Source organism: Sphaeramia orbicularis, chromosome 16, assembly GCF_902148855.1.
Source record: "Sphaeramia orbicularis chromosome 16, fSphaOr1.1, whole genome shotgun sequence".
Taxonomy (NCBI): domain Eukaryota; kingdom Metazoa; phylum Chordata; class Actinopteri; order Kurtiformes; family Apogonidae; genus Sphaeramia; species Sphaeramia orbicularis.
Window position 1 is genome coordinate 58054752 of NC_043972.1, and position 13301 is coordinate 58068052.

General features: G+C 39.4%; 1 protein-coding gene and 1 long non-coding RNA gene across 2 annotated transcripts in view; one reads left to right on the top strand and one right to left on the bottom strand.

Annotated features, from left to right (window-relative positions):
* The window catches only part of LOC115435386 (myocyte-specific enhancer factor 2D-like), a 140878-nt gene that overhangs the window by 51271 nt on the left and 76306 nt on the right, over nt 1-13301 (bottom strand). The window contains exon 3 of the mRNA XM_030157764.1: nt 1202-1405. Coding sequence (XP_030013624.1) covers nt 1202-1405 — 204 coding nt within the window. The remainder of the gene's footprint in view (nt 1-1201; nt 1406-13301) is intronic.
* LOC115435388 (uncharacterized) lies at nt 1422-9301 on the top strand. Its single transcript, XR_003937690.1, has 3 exons — nt 1422-1434; nt 4913-4927; nt 9142-9301. It is a non-coding gene; the product is annotated as an uncharacterized LOC115435388 (long non-coding RNA).

Sequence of the window (13301 nt, forward strand, 5' to 3'; positions counted from 1 at the left end):
CCCTTCAACTCTACCGGCTCCTATAGTGCCCCCCTAAACCCTTCAACTCTACCAGCTCCTATAGCACTCTCCTAAACCCTTCAACTCTACCGGCCCCTATAGCACCCCCCTAAACCCTTTGACTCTACTGGCCCCTACAGCGCCCTCCTAAACCCTTCAACTCTACCGTCCCCTACAGTGCCCTCCTAAACCCTTCAACTCTACCAGCTCTCCTATAGCACTCTCCTAAACCCTTCAACTCTACAGTCCCCTACAGTGCCCTCCTAAACCCTTCAATTCTACCGGCCCCTACAGCACCCTCCTAAACCCTTCAACTCTACCAGCCCCTATAGTTCCCTCCTAAACCCTTCAACTCTACCGGCCCCTACAGCGCCCTCCTAAACCCTTCAACTCCACCAGCTCCTATAGCGCCCCCCTAAACCCTTCAACTCTACCAGCTCCTATAGCACTCTCTTAAACCCTTCAATTCTACCGGCCCCTACAGTGCCCTCCTAAACCCTTCAATTCTACCGGCTCCTATAGCGCCCCCCTAAACCTTTCAACTCTACCAGCTCCTATAGCACTCTCCTAAACCCTTCAATTCTACCGGCCCCTACAGTGCCCTCCTAAACCCTTCAATTCTACCGGCCCCTACAGCGCCCTCCTAAACCCTTCAACTATACCAGCCCCTATAGTTCCCTCCTAAACCCTTCAACTCTACCGGCCCCTACAGCGCCCTCCTAAACCCTTCAACTCTACCGGCCCCTATAGCCCCCTCCTAAACCCTTCAACACTACCGGCCCCTACAGTACCCTCTTAAACCCTTCAACTCTACCGACCCCTATACTGCCCTCCTAACTCTTCAACCCTCCTAAACTCTTCAACTCTACCGGCCCCTACAGCGCCCTCCTAAACCCTTCAACTCTACCGGCCCCTATAGGGCCCTCCTAAACCCTTCCACTCTACCGGCCCCTATAGCGCCCTCCTAAACCCTTCAACTCTACTGGTCCCTAAAGGGCCCTCCTAAACCCTTCAACTAAACCCTTGATGAGATCTTCATTTATCTGTAATCTGTATAGATAATTAACAGAAAGGAACTGTTTTTCCAACACTTTGGTCAAAGAGTCATGTTCAAACACATCCTTTATATGATGTCAGAGGATGAACTCAATGCCAATTACAGAGAACATCTGTACCCCCCCGCCCCGTTCCCTCATTTTACCTCGATGATGTCAGCGTTGGTCCGGCTCTCGTGGGGTTCGTTGTACTCGGTGTATTTGAGCAGGACCTTGTCCATGTCGGTGCTGGCGTACTGGAACAGTTTGTTGGAGTGGTTGAAGATGATGAGGGCGATCTCGCAGTCGCACAGGACGCTCAGCTCGTACGCCTTCTTCATCAGACCGAACTTCCTTTTGGTGAACGTCACCTAAAGGAGGTGCATTTCAAAAACACGAGGTAAACAACAGACGAAGGAAAATTCAAACCACATATTTGCAAACAGAGCTGAAACAATTAATCAACTCAAAGTGATCAAAAAAAAAATCACTGAACCACAATTCTCCTGAATCAAAGCTTTGTTTCCTTCATTTCTCTGCTGTTAAACATTGGTTCCACTGTTGTGTTTCACACGGACACTTATTGTGACGCACAAAGAAGCTTCAGTTCAGGAAAACTGCAATAGAATATTTCCCTTCAATCGATTCGAGTTGATTAATCGAATCGTGAATTTTTGCATTCGCTTCAAGCACCTAATCGATTAATCGTTTCAACTCCACTTGTAAACTTACAAATAACACCAAATCCATTTTATTTTAAGCTTCAACTTTAGCACATTTTAACCAACATTTTCATCTGAGACTCTTATTTACATTTTAGATTAGATTTTCTTACCTTTTCTTAGTTTTGTTTTGTTTTAGAGATGTGATACAGTACAAAATTACACTTAATTTAGTCATTGTCAAAACCAAATTTTTAAGAAAATATGACAAAATGGACAAAGTTTATTTTTGTTTTTGATATGTGTATTATTGTTATGAAATGAACAGAGTTTATTTTATACTTATAGCATTTTTGTGTTTGTGATTTGTCCAAATTTCGTCAGATATGTGTAGGATTTGTGGACTTACTTATGGGATCTGACATGGGAACTCAGGGTCGATAGAAGGATGGGACTGTATCAGTTTAAACTCATTCCAGTCCTTTTCTAATGTGTCTTCTTTTATTTTTCCATAAAATTTTCTTGTTTTGGTTTTAATGTTATATTCAAAATAAAAAAATAAACATCAGCAACAATTGTACTGGCTGTTGTGTTTGCTTGTTACTTGGGGGATTCATGGTGTCAGTATTTTCTAAGATAACAGACTTTTCACACCTGATGCAAGGTTATTATCGTTAACGAAAGCTAACGAAATGATGAAAACTAGAACTGAAAAAACTTTTTCGTTAACTGAAATAAATAAAAACTATAATTAAAAGAAAAAAACGAAAACTAACTGAAACTGTATTGTGTGCTTACAAAACTACCTAAAACGTATAAAAATTATAGATAAAATTCCCTTCGTTTTTGTCTTTTTCAATGTCGGACTGATACAAAAGCGATTTATTTCACTCTAGCAATTTTAGCTAGCGGCACCATACGACACTTGACGGTCCGTCACTTCTCGTCACATGTGGTTTCCAGTCGTCTTTTGGTCCCCACTCTACCTGGAAACATGGAGACTAAAGTTGGGAGGAAGCAGCAGAGTCCTGTCTGGGATTTATTTGAATACGACGACAGAGAAGAAGAGAAAATATACGACAAAACTAAAATTAATACTAAAACTAAACTAAAACTAAGCATTTAGAAAAAAATCAAAACTAATAAAAACTAGCAAACCTGCTCTAAAAACTAATTAAAATGAATTGAATTAGAGGAAAAAAAAGCCAAAACTAAATAAAACTAAACTATAATGAAAAATCCAAAACTATTAGAACCTTGACGAATCACACAAAATATTAAAACTAGAATATGCGATAACTCAGACAGCTCATATGTACATGAACTGACCATTGGGATGACAATATTAGGATTATATATATATATATATATATATATATATATATATACACATATACATATATATATATATATATATATACATATATATATGGGTCCGATCAAATGAAAGTGAACATCAATATGAAAAAATACATTTGCACACATCATTTATCCAGTGGGCTCATGTTTTAGCTAAAGATCTGTATTTTATGGAACGGTTCTCCTATTTAAAATACCAGTTATAGAAAAAAGTTACAATCAATTTTATCGATTGTACTTTTTACTCCATAACAATAGCTTGAATTTAAAAAAATACATCTAAAAAATTTGAAAATGTTTTCAATCTGTTGATTATATGGATGATTGTTAAGTTTCAGTTATTCCATTTTCATTATTTTGTAAATATTATTGATACTTATGAGTTTGAACATTTGTGAGTTGCTTAAAAGGCCCCGTCCATGTGTTACCACAAAAATATCAATTTTTAATTTTCAAGTTCCTTATAATTCCGATATTTAAGTGAAGCTTTCAGAAAGTAATGATCTTTTGATACATTTTGTTTGATGCATACAATGGTAAAGAGTTCTCCAAGTGTTACTATGGCAACCTGTCCACGTCTGACCACATTTTCATGTAAATAAAACACAGACTTTTCAGTATTTTACTCCAAACTTTATTTTCACTATAGCTGAATGTAATATCAAAAAGGTTTTGTTCTACTTCATACCAACTTCTGTCGAGAACCGCATCTTTTGAATGTTTGCGTAAAGCTTAAAGAAATGGATGTCTGTTTCAAGTCCTCATGTTAGCGAGCAATAATTTGACCTTTTTTACCTAAAAATTTTATCTTCCCAAATTTTGTTATAGATAATGTTAAAGTGCTTAAAAATACCTACTCAAATATGTATGATAGATGCATTTAAGTTACTCTGATTACGTGACAGAGACTGTTGAACACCAAATGTGTACATGTGTTAGCGCTGGATCGGAACCATATGTCTGTTCCATTCTCCATGAATTCATTACACATTTCATATAAAAATAAAAAATAAATAGAAATGATTAACATGTGTTCACAAATGTTCATTTTTCTGTCACAGAAGAGGGGAAACTAATAATTACATTTTGGAAAGTCAAAATCAGAGAACATAATCAGAAAACCAAAATAACATAAAGGTAAAAGATTAACTTACACTGTAAAAAAAAAAATCTGTAATTTAACAGAATTTTCACTATTTACTTACAGATTTTTCCTGTATTTTTAAGATACAGGAAAATATCAATGAAATGACAAAAATAGACTGTGATTTTACATGTCAACGTGAAAAAAACTGTAAATATTAATAACCAAAAAATTTTCATTTTTTAAAAGAATTTTTTTCTTTTTTCACAGAAAAATACAGTTAAAATATATTTGCAAATGTATCGTAATTTCACAAATATTTCTTTTCTATTATGAGATTAAACTGTTAATTTAAAGTTTAATACTGTTAAAGAAAATTAAACAAGCTAAAGTTACTGACCATTAACCATAAAAGAAGTATTTTTTCTGTAAGTTTAACAAGACTTGTTTGATAATTGACAAATATCTTGTGTAATTACAGGAGGTTTCACAACAAAAATGTTGAATAAATGGATGCGACAATGGATAAGTGGATTGTACAACTTAGTCTCATTGAAAATTTTTTATAGATATATTTATAGGTAATTTGATTTTTTAAATATATGTAAATATTCTTTATTAAACATTAGAAAGTAAAAAAAAAAAAAAGCAAAATCTCATGTAAAGTTAGGGTAAAAAACTGTATTTTAATTATGGAAAATTACCGTATTTTTATGAGATGTTATTTTCTGTTATTTAACAGTATTTTTTCGGCACCCCAGCTGCCGGAATAGTACCATTTTTTTCAGGTTTCTTTTTTTTTTTTACAGTGTAAAAAACTAAAATAAAATAAATAATAGTTGACCGACAAGTAATTGATCAAATCAGTAGGTTGTTGTAGCTTTACTGCCCATATCAAATCAAATCAAATCATATGTATTTTCTATAGGACACTTTACATTTAGATATATCCATGATGTGTGGGAGCTTTTGGTCATTTTATGGTTGAACAAAAATTAAATGATACTAATATTACTGTAATATACTATTGTATTGTGATACATGTTTATAACATACTGTGTATAATTCTTCAATTTGATCATGATTGTTTCATCCTTAGAGATCAGCTGGTGGTTTAACGTCTTCTGACCACATAGCACTTTGCTCTTATTATAAATCCAATCTCCTGTAAATGTGGAACGTGGATCAGATCATATGGATGTGCAGTAGAGCTGACCATTTACACTGGAGATGGTGAGATGAAGTCACCAAAGATAATTAAACATCAGTACTGGAGATGCTCTTTAATGATCAGACGGGTCTAAACTAGGGCTGTGTATTGGCAAGAATCTGGTGATACAATACAACAATACTAGGATCATGATACAATATATGATGATATATCATGATACTGTTAAAAAGGCTATTTTTTGTTTGTTTCTTTTTTTAAATGATTATTTCCTGGAAGAACTGAATTATACCAGAAGTATGTACCAATATTAAACATATTTTTATTTGATCAGAACAGGATCTAATGCTATATTACAAAATGTTCCTGAGTTCAAACTGAAATTCTGTTTTACAGACATTACAGTTTAAGATCCTGTTCAAATGTTCAGATTCTATTAGTTCAGAACTAACATCAGAACAGTATTGTAGTTTGATCCCAACACAGGAACTAACATTATTTAGTAAAAGAATGTTAAATAATAATAAATAAAATATAAACAAAAAAGAAAAACGATCAAACAAAAATGAACCTCTACAATATCTGCATTTGAATAAATACCTAAAAATATCAATGCAGTACTTTTAAATATCAATACAGTATTGAGAAGTGAAATATCACGATTCATTGCAGAACCGCAATTTTCTTACACCCCTAGTCTAAACACATTCTTTCATATTTCTCCACTGTTCACACACACACACACACACACACACACACACACACACACACACACACACACACACAGAACACAGAGAATGAAAATGTTGAGAAAAGGAGTATCTAGCATTTCCTCTTATTGGAATTACAACCCCAGAAAAGTGGAATGTTGGGTAATGTGTAAATAAAAACTCGATGCAATGTTTGGTAAATATCATATTTTACAAGACAACATAGTGATGTAACGATTATCGGTATAATGATAAACCACAGTAAAACTCCTGGCGGTTAGTACTACCGTTTCAAATTAGAATTATCATTAAAACTGTATTTAATGACCTCACTTTGAAAAACTCACTGTGATCCTGCTTATTTCCTGGAGAAGCAGCAGCACTTCAGGAATGTTCGGCCTCTGAAAACACGGCTGAAAGCAGCAGCGCTCTGGAGATACAGAAGTGCAGTTCCCTCTTCTGGCCATAAGGTGTCATCTTTAACGCACATTTTGTGATCACTTTGCTTTGTTTGTTTGTTTGTTTGCGTGTTTGTTTGTTTGTTAGCAACCTCACAGGAAAACTCTTCCGCCCATCTTTCCCAAATCTTCCCCACAGATAGGCCTAGGCCCTGGGACCAACCCATTAAATTTTGGGCCAAGTAGGCCAAAGTTCAAGGTCACAGCAAGGTCACAACATCTCAAATGTTCCTATCTCTCATCATTGAGCAATTTTTGAAAATTCATAAAAAAATTCAAAACGACTCCAATTAGCCTCCAACTGGATCCACCCGTAGCTTAGAACAATATCTTGTATCTGGCACAAAACCGTCCACATCCACTGTGGAATGTGGACTCTGTGGACATTTACATTTAACATTGAAAATCCTATTTACCACACATTTTTCATTATAACTCAACAAATATTGATTGGAATTGAATATAATTTGATAAACACATGACTGGTACCGAGCTTCAACTTTTTCTGCTGTATGGAACAACCTGGAAATGGTTTAATTTAAAAAGAAATAGTCGATCCACACATTCACACCGTTCGGGGTGCTTGGCGGAGGTTTGCGTTCTCTGAACACTTGTTTTTATTTATTTAACATTTCTGCCACATTATTTGTTTCAAATGCTAGTGTTGCTTTTACCTGCACATTGGATTTGGAGATCAGGTCCATGAAACAGTCAAAGTGTTCTTTCTGTTCCAGTTCTTAAATCTGTCAGACTAGATCTAGTGTGGAGCGCTGAATGTAAAGTCGTGTATTCTTGGTTCTTATCTTCCCTCTTCTGTCCATAAGGTGCCATCTTTAATGCGCATTTGTATGTTTGATGTTTACATGTTATTTGAATGTTTCTGCAACAGGAAGTACACTGTGCCTGTTATTTTATTTTTTTGTTTGTTTTTTTGTCAAAATAAAACTTTGTTAAATTATTTCAGTGAGTGTATAAGTACTTCGTGAACATTTTGAGCACATTTCAACAATACCGCCATAATAATAACCGTGATAATTTTGGTCACAATAACCGTGATAATAAATTTTCATATTGTTACATCTCTACAACAGAGCATATCAAAAGTTTAAACTGAGAAAGTGTACAATTTTAAGAAAAAAAAAAAGATAATTTTGAATTTGTTGGAAGCAGGACATCCCAAAATGTTGGGACAGGTTGATAAACTACATGTGCTAAAAAAAAAAAAATAACAGAAAGATATTTCAACTAATTAGGTTAATTAGCAACACATCAGTGACACAACTGAGTAAAGAAAAAAAAAAAAGAACCTGGACCTCATCAAACATATACCAAACCCACTGTAAGAACCATGGCCATGCTAATGCTGCTACTTTCTTCCTCCCTTAAAAAACACGTTTAACAGGAAACAGTATCTCTGTGCACGAGAAAACAAAATATCATTGAGTTGAGCTGCAAAAACCTGCTCTAAACCTAAGACGACTTCAAAGTCTACGATAGTCTGTGTCCAAAGCTCTGACTGATCGACTGCAGGGACTAACATGATGAAAACACCCAGTTTGTAAGAAATGAAATCAAAATTAAATGAACAAAGAAGGAACAGAGACAACAGGAATGATCAAGAGACAGAAGATGGAAATATTCAGGATAAAAAGTACAAAAGCAGCTACATGACACCTATTCCATCTGTTTTTCCCATGAATCCATTATTATTATTATTATTATTATTATTATTATTATTATTATTATTATTATTATCCACATAAACCATGTTTTTCCTCCAGCTCCGTTCTCTGCTTCCACAGCTGATATATTTTACGTTTATTCCCTTCATCCTGTCTCTCCTCCTCTTCCTTCTCTCTCTCCACCCCCCCCACCCCAACCTTCGCTCATGCTCACTCACATAGATTCCTGCTGCTACAAATCAAATTATATCGGGGTCGTATCCATGGGAACCAACTGCACCCCCCCGCCCCCATTTCCCACCTCATCACACACTGCTACCATCATCTTACCCCCCCACCCCTACACCCACCCACCCACCCCAGCTCTTTATCTCTCTCCCCATCTACATCCACACACGTATAAGGTGGCAGCGTTTCTGTCTGATCAGATCGACTGGAGCCAATACAGACAAAATACAACTAATTATTCACACACACACACACACATGCACACACACACACACACACACACACACATGCTCAAAAGCACTGCGAGAAAGTGACTTTCCATCCTGGTTTCAATCTTGTTTTACACAATGATAGAGGAGCTGTTTATGAACGGCAGAACCACAGGAAATGCATGACAACAACAATAATCAGCACAAACAGACACACAAAGGGGCGGAGTCCTGTGTGTGTTTGTGTGACTTGGCCAGGTTGCAGTACCATTTGCGGTAGCGTTTGTAGTAGCGGTAGCATTTGCAGTAGTGGTTGTGTTTGCGGTTATGGTAGCAGCTGCGGTGGCATTTGTGGTTGTGTTTTTGGTTTTGGTTGTGTTTGAGTTGGCAGTTGCGGTAACATTTACGGTAGCGGTTACGTTTGTGGTAGTGTTTCCGGTAGCAGTTGTGTTTCCGGTAGAATTTGTGGTTGCAGTGATGGTTGCATTTGCGATAGCGTTGGAAAATTAACATTGGAAACATTTTGAGAGATGTTGAATTTTTTCAGAATATAAGTCGCTCCAGAGTATAAGTCGCACCAGCCAAAAAATGCATAATGAAGAAAAAAACATATATAAGTCGCACTGGACTATAAGTCACATTTTTTGAGGAAATTTATTTGATAAAATCCGAGACCAAGAATAGACATTTCATCTTGAAAGGTAATTTAAAATAATGGATTAGAGAACATTAATAATAATATGATCTGGTGTGACGTTGTGCTCAGTTACTGGCTTTTCAACGAACTCACGGAAACTGTCGACCTTGGCTTGGACGTCTGTTGGCAGTTTTTGGGACATCGCTGTCCTTGCTCTGATAGAGAGGCGGTTGCATTGCATGAAGCGGTAACACCAAGAAGGTCCTCCCACAAAGTCATTTATATTCATCTCCTCAGCGACTACTTGGGCGTGGAGACACAACTGCACTGTTGACAAGCCTCTCCCGGCAGCAAGTTGTTCAAGCACCCATGTGCGAACTCGTTCCTCTAGCTGTGGCCACCTAGCTTTTAGCCCGCAATTAAGTAAGTAAGTAAGTAAGTAAATTTTATTTATAGAGCTCTTTTCACAGACAGAGTCACAAAGTGCTTTATCAATTCAAATCAGAATCAAATTAAGTTTACAGAGACCCAACAGAATCCTTCAGGAGCAAACACTTGTGATTGGTGACAGTGGCGAGGAAAAACTTCCCTTTAACAGCAGAAACCTGGAGCAGACCCAGACTCCTGAAGGATGGCTGTCTGCCTTGACCAGTTGGGGTTAAAGAGAGAGAGAGAGAGTAAAGGAGGAGAAAAGAGAGAGCGATAGAGATATAGAGAGACTGGGGGGGGGGGGGGGGTGACACATGGAGTACGTTATGATGAATACATAGAGTGTAATCAGTCTGTGGTGGTCCTGGGTCAGGTGGGAGACTAAAAAGCCTTTTTGAACAGGAGGGTTTTGAGGTGTTTCTTAAAGCTCTGTACAGAGTCCATGGACCGTAGGTGTAGAGGCAGGTCATTCCATAGACGTGGTGCCACAGCTTTAAAAGACCTGTCACCGCGTGTGCTAAAACAGGTCCGTGGAACCATCAGCAGGTGCTGTCCTGAAGACCTCAAGCTACGAGTCGAGCTGTAGGGCTGGATCAGGGAAGCAATGTATGCAGGGGCCTGGCCATGTAGGGCCTGGAAAGTTAGCACAAGAATTTTGAAATGAAGACGATATAGAACAGGGAGCCAGTGGAGAGATTTAAGGATGGGAGTGATGTGGGTTCTCCTGTTTGTGCGAGTCAGGAGCCTGGCAGCAGAGTTCTGGACAAACTGTAGACGGGCCAGCTCCTTCTTGTTTAAGCATGTAAACAGGCTGTTGCAGTAGTCTAAGCGAGAAGATACGAAAGCGTGAACGATCATCTCAAGCTCATTTGTGGACACCATAGATCTGAGTTTGGAGATGTTGCGTAGGTGGAAGAAACAGTTTTTGACTAGGTGTTTGGAGTAGAATTCTAAAGACATGTCCTGGTCAAAGATGACACCCAGATTCCTCAGTTTTGTCTTTACCGAGGAACTCAGGTCTCCAAGGTGATGTTTGATCCCTGGGATTGCACTATCCGGGGCAATGATGAGGGTCTCAGTTTTGCTGGAGTTCAGCTGGAGGCTGTTATCATTTAGCCACTGCTTCAGCTCTGACAAGCAGTTGATTAAGGAACTCAGTTTGTGGGGCTCAGAGGAGTTAAAGGAGCAGTATATCTGGATGTCATCCGCGAATAGATGATAGGAGACATCACTATACTGTCGGATAATGTGGCCAAGTGGGAGGACATAGAGTAAGAATAGCACTGGTCCCAGGACAGAGCCTTGGGGCACACCACACAGTAGATCCGCTGAGTCAGATTGGAAGTTGTTTATTGACACAGTGAAGCTTCTGCCGGTCAGGTAAGAGGAGAACCAGTCTAGCACAGGACCTGACATCCCTACCAGGTCCCTCAGTCTCTCAATCATTATGGTATGGTCCACTGTGTCAAAGGCCGAGGAGAGATCTAGCAGGACCAAGACCGTGGATTTCCCGGAGTCAGCCTCCATCAGGATGTCACTGGACACTTTTAATAGTGCGGTTTCTGTTGAGTGGCGTTGTCTAAACCCAGACTGAAAAGTGTCATAGATCTGGTGTGTCTCCAGAAAAGCTGTAAGTTGTTTAGACACTGCTTTCTCAAGGATTTTGGCCAATAGGGGGAGCTTTGAAATGGGCCTGTAGCTTTTGAAGTCTGTGGGGTCCAGTGTGGTTTTCTTTAGTTTAGGTTCTATGATGGCCTGTTTGAAGGAGCTGGGAAACAAACCAGTTGAGAGCGACAGGTTAAAAAACTTTGTGACCCATGGTCCAATAGTGTCAAAGACACCAACAAGGAGCTTATGGGGGAGGATGTCTGCAGAGTTGGAGGAGGGTTTCGTTTTGGATAAAAGTGCTGAGATGTCCTCCAGTGTCACAGGGTCGAAAGAGGACCAGGTTTGCAGAGGGGGATCAGATAGGGTCAGACGGCCAGAGGGTGGTGGGATATTGTGTTTAATATCCCTGATCTTGTCTGTGAAGAAGTTTAGGAAGTCACTGCTGTCAGCTTTACAGAGCACAGGGGCAGCAGGGACAGCAGGGGACACAATGGACTGGACTGTGTCACAGATTACTTTGGGGTTTTTCTTGTTTGTGGCTATAAGTTTGTGGAAGTAGCTGGATCTTGCCTTCTTAATCATTTTATTTAATGAGGTTATGAGATCTTTAAGATGTAACCTGTGTACTTCCAACTGGGTTGATTTCCAAAGACGCTCAGTTTTGCGACAAGTTCTCTTTAGGTTTAAGATGTTTTCATTTATCCAGGGACAAGACCACTTACGAGTGACATTAGTTTTCACGGGAGCCACCTGGTCAAGAATAGAGCTGCAGTGTGTGGCAAAGCACTGGATAAACTCATCAACATCAGGACACTCATTAAGAAGACTAGGGTTAAACAGGGCACGGAAATCCTGGGCTGTGGACTCTGTAATGATCCTCCTCTTGGCCCTTCTAGGTGCAGGCTTGGGCTCAAGAGGCACACATAAGTCAAAAAACACACCACAATGATCACTCAAGTGGACATCCTCAACACACACATTTGTGACGTGTAAGCCCAATGAGAAAACCAGGTCCAGGGCATGTCCTTTCTTGTGGGTGGGGCCAGATACATGTTGTTTGAGGTTAAAAGTGTCAGTCATGGCTAAAAGTTCCATTGCTGGGCTGGATGAATTGTTATCGATGTGCAGATTGAAATCCCCAAGAATTAAAACCTTCTCCAGTTTTGTTATTGATGTTAGGAAATCACTGAAATCGCTTAAGAAGGCACCAGCAGGGCCAGGGGGACGGTAGATTAAGAAACAGTAAAACACACTGGACGAGCCAATCTTGATCATTTGTGACTCAAATGAGGGAAAGTCATCGGTGCTCATCCCTCTGCATATGTATTTGTCTTGGTGCACTACAGCCAGGCCACCGCCCCGGCGACAGGGGCGGGGCTGACCAACAGCAGAGCAGCCAGGAGGGCACAGTTCATTTAAATGAATGAACTCCCCATCCCTCTGCCACATCTCCGTCAGGAATAATGCATCCAAGTTCCTGTTGGTAAAAAGCTCATTTAGGGAGAAGGATTTATTGGCAATGGAACGTGCATTTAGTAATCCAAACCGGCTAGGTGGTGGTGACATCATGGTGTTCGTGTCCACTGTGTGTAATGGGATTTGCCTCAACCACCTACGATGTCTTTTAGCAGAGTGAAACCCCATATGAGACCTGGATATGACAGGAATGGGGAAGAGCAAGGCAGAGGTGTAGGCTGCTGGAGATGGGGAAGGAGAAGAGGAATTCACTGAGGTGGTTAGTTGACAGGTGGACAGTGAGGGCCTGGGAGAGGAGGAGAGATCAGTTGGGGTGTTGTTTATTCTCGCTACAGATTTTACAGGAGACTCTGAACGTGGTGATATTAGATGTGACCAGCAGGGGGAGCAGGTGACTGCAGCAGAAGAGGGAGGGCATAGTCACATTGGTGTGGGTGTGGTTTTGGTCAGGACAGCGTGTTGGATGTTTTGAGCCAAGACCCTGCTGCCTAGTCTAGAGGGGTGGACACCATCGGACTTGTAGAAGGAGGGGCGGTTCCAGAACAGATTAAAGTTAT